Source organism: Miscanthus floridulus, chromosome 2, assembly GCF_019320115.1.
Source record: "Miscanthus floridulus cultivar M001 chromosome 2, ASM1932011v1, whole genome shotgun sequence".
Lineage (NCBI taxonomy): Eukaryota > Viridiplantae > Streptophyta > Magnoliopsida > Poales > Poaceae > Miscanthus > Miscanthus floridulus.
In genome coordinates, this window is record NC_089581.1 from 134,574,460 (window position 1) to 134,587,195 (window position 12,736).

The window sequence follows — 12,736 nt, forward strand, 5'->3', positions numbered from 1 at the left end:
CACAACCAAAGCTTTAGCAAAATTTACAAGCTAAGGCTTTTTCTCTACCTCCTCATTCAGGTCAAAATCCTTATCCAAATCTTCCTCCATTGGCCTCATTTTGGCTTCACGTGGGAAAGGATCCTCGGGACTTACATATCCCTCTTCTGAGTCCTCATCATCATCATCCTCTTCTTCTTCACCTTCAGCAGCATCTCCTGCTTTTCCTTCTGCTCCCCCTTCCTCCTCGTTAGACTGCTCCTGAGTAAGCATCACTTCTAGATCCTTTTCTAACTCGTTATCGAACTACTCCTGAGTAAGCTGGTCCTCTAGTGCTTGCTCCTCATAGGTTGGCTGCTCATCATGCTCGGGGCATTGGGCTACACTATCTGGTGTCCGTGACATTATTTCGTGCTTTGTTCTAATAGATGCAAGAAAATGTGCTTTAGGTACGCGAGAAGGTATAAGAAATAAAAAAGGTCTATAAACCAAAGTAGTCCTATAAAACAACAATATAAAAAATGAGTAGTAGCAGTAGCAGAGGCCTCAGAAACATGTCAATCATTATTTGATCTTGAACTTGGAGCATCAAGGCATCATAACAGAGAAGAGAGGAGAAGGTAATGTAGGGGTAGCTGCTAATGATGTCAAGTTCCTCACAAGTTCTTGATCATCAGCTCATATTCCATATAATGTATGGACTTGGACAATTTTATCATCGGCAAAACAAAAAAGAGGAGAGGAGAGGAGAGGGGAGATTTGGCAAAAAACGAGTAGTAGCCAGCAGCAGTAGTCACAGAGAGAAGAGTAGCAGCAGTACATAGAGTAGAGTAGTAGTACATAGAGTAGAGTAGTATAGTAGATAGAGTAGAGTAGTAGATAGAGCATAACTAGCACCACTAGCCACCAACATAACCATATAAGAGTACTAGAGTTGTAGAGTAGAGTAGAGTAGTCGTAGGAGTAAGTATAGCAGTAGGGGTAGAGCAGTAGAGTAGAGTAGTAGAGAGCATCAACCAGCACTAGTAGCTAGCACTAGCAGTATAAGAAAAAATTGACAGCACCAGCACCAGCAGCTAGTAGTACTAGTAGAGTAGGAGGAGGAGACAGTAGGAGTAGTGTAGAGTAGTAGAAGTAGAGTAGTAGTATAGTAGACAATAGGAGTAGTGTAGAATAGGATTAGGAGTAGAGTACTAGTAAAGGTCATTTAAAAACAATAGTAGTAAAGGAGTAGTAAGACAGTAGTAGTAAAGGTCAGATTTGATCAACACAGCAGCCAACAGTTAGTAGCTAGAAGTAGCAAGTTGTAGTAGTAAGTAGAAAGTAGTAGAGTAGAGTAAGTGTAGCAGTAGAGTGGTAGTAGTAGAGTAAGAGTAGTAGCCACTTAGGAGTAGTAGTAGGAGCATCACTGAAAGAAGAGCAATAGTAGGAGTAGCAAGTAGAAGTAGGAGCAGTCAGCAAGTAGTAGGAGCAACGACAGGAGTAAGTGTAGCAAGTAGAAGTAGGAGCAGCCAGCTTATAGGATAATAAATTAATCAAACTTCACATACTTTATCATGTAATGCAATGTAATTCCTGTTCAATGGAATGTGAAACAATGCGCAAAGTACCGCATTTGCTACCAGATTCATCCACACATGGGGATGCAACCATCGACTAGAGGACAGTTCATAGGCAAAATTTCACTAGTCTTGTCCACTCCACCCTAGCAGAAAAGGTCATCACATCATAGGACAAACATTACAAAACCATTGGATCGGACTAGAGTAGCATTAAAAAAACATGGCATGTATTCGAAGCAGCAGCAGCACAAATTATTTGGATCACATAGCTAGATCAGATCATTCCCAGTAAAAGGAAAGAAAGAAAAATGCAAACAACATTCAGTTTATTTATTGTATAAAGAGTTGGCAGACTATATAGCAAAACTACAACCCCAAGGCTGGTGCCTGCCTGTTGCATTGGGGCGTGCTCGCCATGTTCCACCCTCATCAGTAATAAGCCTCCCTCGGCACTATCCCTCAAAACTCAATGGAACAAAATTATGACTCAGTTCAGTGCGATATCAATAGAGGAGCAGGCAAAAAAACAACTAGCAGTAGATAGAGCAACAGCAGGCAAAACTCTAGTGAACCAGTGAACTTAGTGTAGCAGGCAGCCCCATTAGTAGGCAAAAATGACATGCTCAGTTGAAACATAATAGAGGCATCATAGGTAGTAACAATCATAGAAAATGACATATGCTCAGTGCTCAGGTAAAAAAATGGCATCATAGGCAGTGGTACATGCTGCTAGGGTACATCACAGGCATCACAGGAAGCTATGGTGGTTCATCATAGGCAGCACAGGCAACAAGTAGATGGGCGCAAAAAACTATTGTAGGCATCACAAGGAGTTCCTGTGAAATATCTCTCAATGCAAGGGCTGGCCTGCAGGCTAGCTGCATCTACATGCAGCAGGCAGCAGCCAAGGCCCATGATATATATGTGGAAGGAATAATATGATGGACAGGTGTACCAACAGCAAAAGAGCTAGTTAGTAGGGAATGAAGAGCATATATGAACATGATGATGCAGAGCAGTAGCATCCATCTCATATCATTGCAAACATGAGCAGTGGTAGTTCATGATGAAGGAAGGAACCAATGCTAGATGGATGGATTGAAGATAGATAGATGCAGATCGATGAAAGCAAGTATAATATGTTGATAAGATGAGGGATAGTTCATTTAATTGCCTTTTCATTTGACCTTGAACTTGGAGCTTAAGAAACATAGACAACAACAAACCTCAAACAGATAGTAGAAAACCAAGATCATGACAAACATAAAACCATGAGAGACATCTAGCCCAGCCATTAGATTATCACAACCACCCAGCTGTTGCTTGGGCATGGATGTCTCACATGGTTTGATGATAGCCATGAGAAGCATAAGCAGGAGATAGAAGAAACAATGCTCCAATACCTCACAAGTCTAAGGTCATCAATGTGCATAATCCATTACTCAACTGGCACTGTTATCTTCATAGGTATGAAAAGGATCTCACAATTGTATTAGCCTCAGTCAAAAAAATGGTGGACATCATAGGCACAAAAAAATGCAGGCCTCAACTAACTACAAACTAACTTATGATCATCTTGCAAGCTAACTACAATCATCCCAGGTGGCAAATAAGAACACAAATTGCTGAGGCAAGTTCATGGCTCCCATGGAAGCATGGGACACGTCCATCCCAGCCATCAGGTAGGCATGCCTACAACAGTTTCTTGGGAATGGACGTATCCCACGGTTTGATGAAAGACATGAGAAAACACAAGAAGACAAAAAAGCACCAATAGGAAGAATACCCACAGCCACCTCAGATTGCTATAGTTTGCATCATCAACCGATGGAACCAGAGAAGCAACAGCGGAGGACGAACCAGATGGGTGCGTGGAAGCAAGCAAGCATACCAATGCCGGCCAGGTTTCACCTACAGCAGCCTTCCGTATAGGTAAATCAACTAGCTTTGGACCATGCTTGGATTTCTGAAAGCCCGGCCCTTGCTTCTTTGATTAGATGCATCTATAATTTGATTAATTTGGTGGATGTGTAGTTTAATTTGGTGCATTGTACTTTGTTTTTGCAGGTGCGGTCTGTAAGCTTTAGCCGACTTTGAATGAATTGACAAAATAGTTGTACATATGGGGATAGTTCTTTGACAACTTCCAATCTAGAAGCAAACCTTGCACAAGTTATGAGGTAATATCATTTCATTGTGATTTGATTTAATTTGCATTGACATGCCTTCATTTTTCAATTTTGAACTTTTTAGGTGCATTGTTTTTCCATGTGTAATAGTGAACCGATGAATTTGTGCTGGAAACACATGCAAAAGACAATGAAGTTGAAAGAAGATCAGTAGGATTGCTATATTTGGTCTTGACATATGTTAGAATACTTCATACATAGTATGTGTAAGTTAGTTTTTCTCTGAGTTAGTATAACATTGTAGGTCGATCTATCCAATCCTAGACATCTTTGTTACTGCAATTAGTGTTTCAGTCATTTGCATTGTTTTATCCTTGTTGAGATCATTTGGTAATCTCTATCACATAGTTGTGCTCAACATTTTGGTTCATTTGAACAAGTGTCGAGTCATTTGTATCCCCTTGCATACTGTTATATATGTACGATAAGGAAATATGTTTGACATCAAACCTGTGATAAAGATCAGAACCAATGGTTCTTTCTCACATGATATTTTAATTCTAAATGGAAAAAAGAGTGCCTACATAAAGTTTGAAGTCCACCTCTTGATTGCCCATCATGCAGTGCAGGGACTGTGTTGCAATGTTACATGAAGTATTATGGAAAATAAATTGAATTTTTATTTCTTCACATGGTGGAGAACCTAATGTGTGGACACCATTGAACTATGCCATACTATGTGTTTGAGTAGAGTTAGATATTGTATTTTAAGATCGAAGCACCATAATAATATAGTGTTGGTGATGTAGAAACAATGGTAGAAGTGCAGCAGGTACCAGAAGCATCAATTTTTTCAAACACCTTAGGCAAGGTCGTTCTATTGTTTTTTCCTTGGTGGGTGTGTGGAGAGATTTTTTTACACTATTTGTGTCTTCTTTAGATGTCAATCTTAGTCAACTTTGGTATACACAAAATAGCTTCGTTATTGATCTTTTCCTTTGTGTTCAGTATTAGTCTGTTCCACATCATCTTTTGTAGTCCACCACAATCTAGAAGTCCTCATGAAAATACCATTTTAAAATGTCAAGGGTTTAAGAACCAATTATCTGTTTGTTGAATAAAAAGAGTTTTTGTCCAGCCGAGACCTCTAATATTCACGCTTGACCGTAATAAGCCCAAGTCACAAATATTCTGCTACCAATTCAACACCCTACTCATCATTATCATCCTCAACGAAACCAACAAACGCAGGAACCAAAATCCTACAAATCAGAGGACTCATACCACCATCGCATCTAAGGAAACAAAAAATCTAACACAAGAGCAATCGACCGAACCCTAGGGCAGGATCAATAGGACATTAGCCGCAACAGCAAGGGAAGAGAAGGGGCACGCATACCTGGTGGGTGCTCATCGCCGATGAAGGACACGATGAGGATCTAGGCACCTGGCGTAGGGGGAGGGCGGGGAAGCGGTGGGCCGCGCCTCGTCTCCTTGGGCATTGACGACGACGAAGGGGGAGAGGATGTCGGGGACCGCACCTCATTTCTTCGGTGCTGACGTCGATGGCAAGATAGGGGACGCGAGGGACGGCGTTGCCCATGGCTAGGGTTTCATGGAGGAATGGCGTTGCACATGACTAGGGTTCCACAATGGGTCCCAGCGGAGAATGGAGCGGAGGTGAGAGGAAGCGCGCGGTCGGGCATGCACGGGCCAGCGGAGGTGAGAGGAAGCGCGCACGGGCACGGTGGCGGCGCCCGGGCGTGCACGGGCACGGTGGCGGCGGGTTTGGCAGCCTAACGGCGTCTGAAAGGAAGAATCGTGCCCTGACTTAGAATATTTTTGCGGCTCTGGCTTATATACAAGAGGGCATTTGTAGGGGCGGCTTCTGAGTTAGCCGCCCCTACAAATATTTTGCAATTTATTTTAATCACTAATTCTATAATTCATTCATATATAATGAACATGTAAATTTATATATTAGTTTGTTTATTATTCTATATACATAAATATATGTATATATAAACAATTTTATTATATATATAGATATAATTTTATATTTTCTTCTTTACAAAAATAATATTTTAAAATTTTAAAATTTGAATTTCAAAACAACTAATAGAATTTTAGGACACTAAATGACCTCAAATGAAAATTTTGTTAACATCAAAGTTGTAGAACTCATCAAGATGTACAACTTATATTTTGGTCATCTTTTCATTTGAACAAATTTGAATAGTTCAAATTTTGAATTTCAATAAATGTCAACTTCAAATAAGATTTTGAAACCTGAAATGGTTTCAAATAACAAAGTCATGAACATAGAAGTTGTTGAACACATCACTATCTATAACTTTTATTTTGGTCATCTTTTTATTTGACTAAATTTGAACAGTTGAAATTTTGAGTTTCAATAAATAACAACTTCAAAAAAGATTTTGAAACTTAAAATGATTTCAACTATAAACGTCGTGAACATAAAAGTTGTTGAACTCATCACTATCTACAACTTTTATTTCGGTCACTTCTTTATGTGACAAATTATTAATAAATATTATTCACAAATCCACATATGACTCATAGTTTTATGAACTATACGAGAGACATGTTAATTTATGAAATGTTGTCAGATGAAGAAATGACCAAAATAAAAAGTTGTAGATCTTGATGAGTTATACAACTTTGGTATTCATCACTTTTCAGTGAAAATTATTTGGTGTTTCAAAATCTTATTAGAACTTGTCATTTTTTTAAATTTGAAAATTTGAATTGTTCAAACTTTGTCAAACGAAAAGAATGACCAAATCAACACAGTAACTTGATAGTGCATGCTTTTAGAAAATTTTAGAAAAAAAATCATTACATTTGAAGTTAGTATGAGGGAGAAAGACTAGTTACAAATTTTACCCAGAGATTAAAAAGAAAAATCACAATTGTTAATGATGATCAATGATGAATAAGTGTGATTTCTCTTTTTAATCTGTGGCTGAAACTTGTAACTAGTTTTTCTTTCTCATACTAACTCCAAATGTAATGGTTTTATTTTTCTAAAATTTTCTAAAATCATGCTCCATCATTTTAGTCTAGTCATCTACCTTTGTCACTAATTTTGAACAATAAAAATTTTCAATTTCAAAAAATAATAACTTCAAACCTGATTTTCAACCATTAAATGACTTCAGCTGCAAAGGAGATGAAAACCAAAGTTGTAGAACTCATCAAGATATACAACTTATATTTAGATCATCTTTTCATTTGACAAAATTTGAACAGTTTAAATTTTGAATTTCAATAAATAGCAACTTCAAACCTTAAATGATTTCAAATAAGAAAGTCATGAACATAAAAGTTGTTGAACACATTGCTATCTACAACTTTTATTTTGATCACTTTTCATTTGACAAAGTTTGAACAATTCAAATTTTGAATTTTGATAAATAGCAGCTTCAAACAAGATTTTGAAACCATAAATCATTTCAACTAGAAATGTCATGAACATAAAAGTTGTTGAACTCATCACTATCTACAACTTTTATTTTGGTCACTTCTTCGTGTGACAAAGTATTAGTAAACATTATTCACAAATCCATATATCACTCATAGTTTCATAAACTATACGAGAGACATGTTGATTTATGAACAATGTTTACTCTCATTTTATCAGATGAAGAAATGATCAAAATAAAAGTTTTAGATCTTGTTGAGTTATACAACTTTGGTATTCATCACTTTTTTAGCTGAAATCATTTGGTGTTTCAAAATCTTGTTAGAACTTGTCATTTTTTTAAATTTGAAATTTTAAATTGTTCAAACTTTGTCAAATGAAAAGAATGACCAAATCAACACAGTAACTTGATAGGGCATGATTTTAGAAAATTTTAGAAAAAAAATCATCACATTTAGAGTTAGTATGAGGGAGAAAGACTAGTTACAAATTTTACCTAGAGATTAAAAAGAAAAATTATAACTGTTCATGATGAACAAGCGTGATTTCTCTTTCTAATCAGATGGGTTTACTAATCCATTGCTAGCTCGGAGAAGGTGATGAAACTAACTAGCTGAAGAATCGTTAAAGAACTAATCAGATGGGTTTACTTGAAGTTATCTTGCCTCCAGCTTGGTCGATGGCTACAACCTCTTAAGCTCCTTGCTATTTATAGGAGACTGAAGGCAAGCATCGACTGAGCATGTACAATATTAAAGTTACATACAGTCTGTCTTGCACATGGACGGAGAATAACAAAATTGATCCACCATTCTGCTTCAAGCAACCTTAGTACAGTAATTAAATTAGTACCTGTACTGCTCCTTAGAGTAGTGTCTTGTAGTATCTAAAGATTTTTCAAATAGCTAGCTAGGAAAAATACTCTCTCTAATGAAAATGATTTTGTTTTCCTAAATTACATGCTTTTAAACTTTTGAAACACTGAAATATTATTCCAATGTGCATGGTTTTGTCACCTGAAATAATACTAGAACTCAACATAAAAAATATGCATCTATCGTCATTACAATGTTATTATCCAGTCATTTTATTTATACCTTAAAATGAGTTTTCAAGATTGTCTTCATGCATCTAAAATTTTCAGCAAACAATGCTAGCAGTATTAATAAAACATGGAAGAGATAAATTTGACAATTTCATGATCAGAAATAGTGCAATTTAAATTAACCGTCAATCATGAAGATAAGTATTCGAGGTTCATGCATATCTCACTACTACATCGCAGGGATATAGTAACACCAACTTGTGTTACTGTATATTGGGAAAAGTGTTACTAGCTCACTTAGTAACATATTTTCTTTTGTGTTCCAATTGGCTATGTTACAATAGACTGGTTTATTGTAACACAACTACTTGTCTACAGGAACACTTGTCTAGTGTTACAATGATTTTTGTTGTAACACTTTTTTTTGCTCTAGTAACACTTAACAATATGGTAGAATGCATAGTGTGGAACACATTTATTTATCTATCGTAACATTTGCATAGTGTTACAAGAATGTCTATTGTAACACTTTTTTTAGTTCTAGTAACACTTCCACATTATGGTAGAGCACAGTATATGAAACAAAGCAACACATGGTTTGTAACACTTTTTTATATCTATTGCAACATATTCGGATTATGAAACACATATTTATTTCTCCAATACATATGGCACAAGGATTATTATATAATCGCACAAATATGACACACTGTAAAATCACATAAACCACAAATTTCCATAATCATAGCATGATCCACATATTGTGGAATGATCTCAAACATAGTGCTTGTTTAGAACAAATCGTAGTATATGTACATAACGATATGGCTCAAGAGAGCAAACACACGTAGTCCATACTAGAAAGAAAAATTCAAGAACTAGCTATGATTCCTAAAGTCCACTGCTTCTTCCTGTGCGCATTGATGTAGGAATTCAACCATTAATCATTTCAACCTGCAAAGAAAATTTAAGTTGTAACATTACAAATTAAGGCACATATATACATTGATGTAAAGTTAGGAAAGCTAGTTTTGAACATACAAACATCGAAGGCCAAGCAATTTGGACTCCTTTGGCATGAGCATCACCAATATTGTCGCACCCAAGCATAGGCCTCACTAATGGCTCATCTTTTGTTATAGGATGATTGATACGCACTTTGTAGAATTGACTTCCTATCTTAACTCCACCAACAAGGGCTTCTGGATTAGTGCTCAAGAGAGTTGCATATGCCACATTAGCCTTATTAGGATATTTCGAAGTCATTAGTAGCACTGTGGACCCAACCTACATTAATTTGACATAATCTCTTAGTGACCAGCAACCCTTTAGTTGTACATCGTGATCATGCATTTAGAACAAGTGATATGTTCAACTACCTTCATTAGAGAAAGTCGTTTAGGTGTTTGGCGCCTGTAGCTTTAGCCTTGTCATGAGCCACCTCCTGGTGTGCAATCGTTCTAGTATCTACAAGCCCTCCATGATGTCCCTTACACATGTCAAATGAAAGTACAAAATAATAAGACACAAAATCTACTATAATTATAGCAAAGTGTGGTTCATAGATACCTTTTGTTTCTTTGGTATTATTCTACTTGTGGTGGAACTCCTTTGACAAGAATCAAACTGAACGGAAGAGAAAGGCAATTGTATTTATACACTGTTATAGACATCTTAAATAACTAGCATTACAAGTCTAATATATTTTATTCAATGGTACATTGAAATAGTGTACCTCTGTTGGTGCAAAATCATTATGGAGGTGTCGTTCAAATATTGCATGTGCTTCTGCTTCTTCTACTTCCTTGTCATTATTGTCACTTTGGCACTGATTCCAATTCAAAATCGTTCAAATGATAATTAGTAGGTAAAATATTAACATGTACTAAACTAAGAGTATATTGTTGTTCTTAAATACAAGAAACCAGTTGATAACCTTTTCTCCAGATAAAAGTACATTGTCATCATCACTAAATTCAAACTCACATGTTTCTTTATTCTAGTAAACAGAAAAGACAGTAGCATTAGCTGTTATAAAAATCCTTTATGGATGCATAAGCATTAAATTCACAAGCAAGGGTGACTTTACCAATTCATCCCTATGTTTGAGGAATCCCTCATTCTGGTTGGGTGCACCACACTGGACTCTCTAAAATTTTGAAAGGATATTAAAGCCAAAATACTAGTTTAGGTGAAAACATGGAAAATAGTGCAAATACCTTTCTTTTAGAATTCAGTACTTGATTCTGAGAATTGTTGTGATCACTCCTAGCACAATTTCCCTAAAAAAGATATAAAGTTTGAATAACGCATTTCAATACAGAGTTACAAAATTAAGCTGTACATTCTTACCATTGTTGCTTCTTGGTTCTCATTGTGCCTCTGATTGTTTTTTAGTTCTTCGATAACTTTGTCTTGCATTCTAGAATGCTCTTTGAGTTGCCTTATTTCCTCCAACATGTGAACCTCTACATCAGATGATGAGCCATCTAGTGAAACTATATTAATGTCCTTAAAATGGTGTGTTTTTCGACCATAAACTTGTTTCGGAACCGGAAGCAATCCCATGCCGTGCACTTGTCCAGCTTTTTCTTCTCCCAACACCTGATGTAATGCATCACCTTCCCATGCAACTCTGCCCTCACTATTTTGTGCTAACTCTGGTTGTGTGTCTAGGAGATTTTCCAATTGAACCTACAACAATGAAATCCAGACATCAGAAAACAAAAATAATTATATATTGCAAAAAAGTTCCCATGTGCATGTAGCATACCACTGGCTCATTTATCCCTTTTCCCCTTTTCCTGTGAGTGGCTAGATAAACCTTTGCTCTATGTGGCTGTTTTTTTTCAGGATCAGCTTGCCTCTGCAAAAATAGTAGTAAAGGAAAAGCAAGAAGAATCATATATAATTTTTTTACGAGAAGATGTACTCACCATGTCCTCAGACCAACGAGCATAACTCTTTGTACCTGCTGTATGAGTTGTCTTCCTCATTTCACGACTTATTTTGTTCTTTTCACTAAGGGTCTACAAGAAAAGTAAATTATTAAATAATGAACCATTATACATGTAGAAATCAACAATAGTAGACGATGATAGTAAAAAATACCAAACAGTGTAAATAGTGGTGCCTTACTTTTCCTTCTTCGGACTTCCAGTATCCTACTAGGGCCTTCCATTCAGCTTCAACAATATCATCTGGACAACGCTTGTTCAAAACAGACCTTTTCTTCTTTGGATTAAATAGTGTCTTTTTTAATGTTGCCTTGTATTTTCTCCAATCTCTTCCAATTGATTTGAATATCCATTTCTCACATGAATGAGGATACAAGAACTTTGTCTAAAATAAGAAAGTCACTAAAGAATGAATTTGACTTCATGACATGATAACAATCACATCTTTTAAACAATGAAATCTGCACCAAACACTCTTGCCTATCATCTGGCCACGTGGGCTCACAATATTATATGAGCTAAACGCTACTGCACTCAACACTTAAGATGTAATTCACTTCACAAATTCAATTACACTTGAATAAAAAAACCAAATCATCATCCCAAATAACCTCTCATCTATTCAAGATATATCAGGTTTATTTTCGAACTGAAACAAAAACAAAGATGGCTAGAGACAAACTGATGTAGGTGCTAAGAGCGAAGAAAGAGCTAACCTGTACAAATTGAATGATGGTTTCTCCATAGTCTTTCTTAACTTTTCTCCAATCTTTGGCACCAACCGGACAGTAACCACCATTTCTTGCTATGGTGCCCAAAAATTGGCCTAAAAGGCCACCTTCTTTTCCAATGGGCGGTCCAAGCTTATTACATCTTACTACTATCCTATCTCCGTCAAGTAGATCCCAAACATGTGTTAAAACAGTCCCCTTTCGCTTTTTAGGTTCTTTGTCGCCATTAGCTATTAAAAATAGAATGACAGTGATAGTAACTAGTTAAGATACAGTCCATATGAATGAGATTGATCTAACTACATTTGTACCTGATGTGTTCTGGTTCTCATCATCGCGCTGCTCAACCTCGTTAGCATATAGTGCTTCAGTATGCATTAAATTTAATGCTTTCTTTTTCTTTGTACCTCCTCTTCCTGCTAAACAAATTTTGAATAGGCTAATCTTGGATGAAAATAAATCATTGATAACTACCATGATAATGAATAGTTAAGTTGTACTTGAATAATCAGATATACATACAGAAGAGTAAAATTATATGTTCATTCTAATACCTTTAGTTTTTTTTGGTTTAGATTTGGATGGTTCTTTGTTGGACTTGGTAGGCGCTAAAGTGGCCAGTCTGTCCTTTGTCACAAACAAGCTAACAATCTTTTTGCTCTCACACTCGTTAAGCATTTTCATCACTTCAGTATCTTGTTCTAGTACAACCAATCTATCTTTTCGCTTGTAGTATAGATAGTCAACTGATGAGTATCCATGATCCTTGATCAAATCAATCAGGTTCCAGTAGCATATCACATCTCTGTCCATTTCCGTTTTCACATGTCTCTCTCCTTCAGGTGCCCCATCACATTCAAGATTTATGGTCCAATTATCCACCGCCAT

The 12,736-nt window shown here is 36.5% G+C and overlaps 1 protein-coding gene and 1 long non-coding RNA gene across 2 annotated transcripts; both read right to left on the bottom strand.

The window, feature by feature from the left end:
- Positions 1-8,877: 8,877 nt before the first annotated feature.
- On the bottom strand, positions 8,878-9,580 carry LOC136539752 (uncharacterized). Its single transcript, XR_010779759.1, has 3 exons — positions 9,540-9,580; positions 9,202-9,447; positions 8,878-9,114 (listed from the first exon to the last, which is right to left on the bottom strand). It is a non-coding gene; the product is annotated as an uncharacterized lncRNA (long non-coding RNA).
- Positions 9,581-9,702: 122 nt separating this feature from the next.
- Positions 9,703-12,736, bottom strand: LOC136537105 (uncharacterized). Its single transcript, XM_066529185.1, has 12 exons — positions 12,403-12,736; positions 12,160-12,264; positions 11,834-12,078; positions 11,299-11,502; positions 11,097-11,189; positions 10,934-11,026; positions 10,513-10,854; positions 10,380-10,442; positions 10,250-10,309; positions 10,097-10,159; positions 9,896-9,988; positions 9,703-9,786 (listed from the first exon to the last, which is right to left on the bottom strand). The coding sequence occupies exons 1-12, from the start codon at positions 12,734-12,736 to the stop codon at positions 9,703-9,705; spliced, it is 1,779 nt and encodes a 592-aa protein (XP_066385282.1).

Excerpts from the sequence above, each read along its gene's own strand:
- LOC136537105 (XM_066529185.1), bottom strand. The coding sequence starts at position 12,736 with ATGGCGGTGGATAATTGGACCATAAATCTTGAATGTGATGGGGCACCT. Across the intron at positions 12,265-12,402 it reads TAAACCAAAAAAAACTAAAG|GAAGAGGAGGTACAAAGAAA; the intron begins GTATTAGAATGA and ends TTTGTTTAGCAG. Across the intron at positions 11,027-11,096 it reads CTCGTTGGTCTGAGGACATG|AGGCAAGCTGATCCTGAAAA; the intron begins GTGAGTACATCT and ends CTATTTTTGCAG.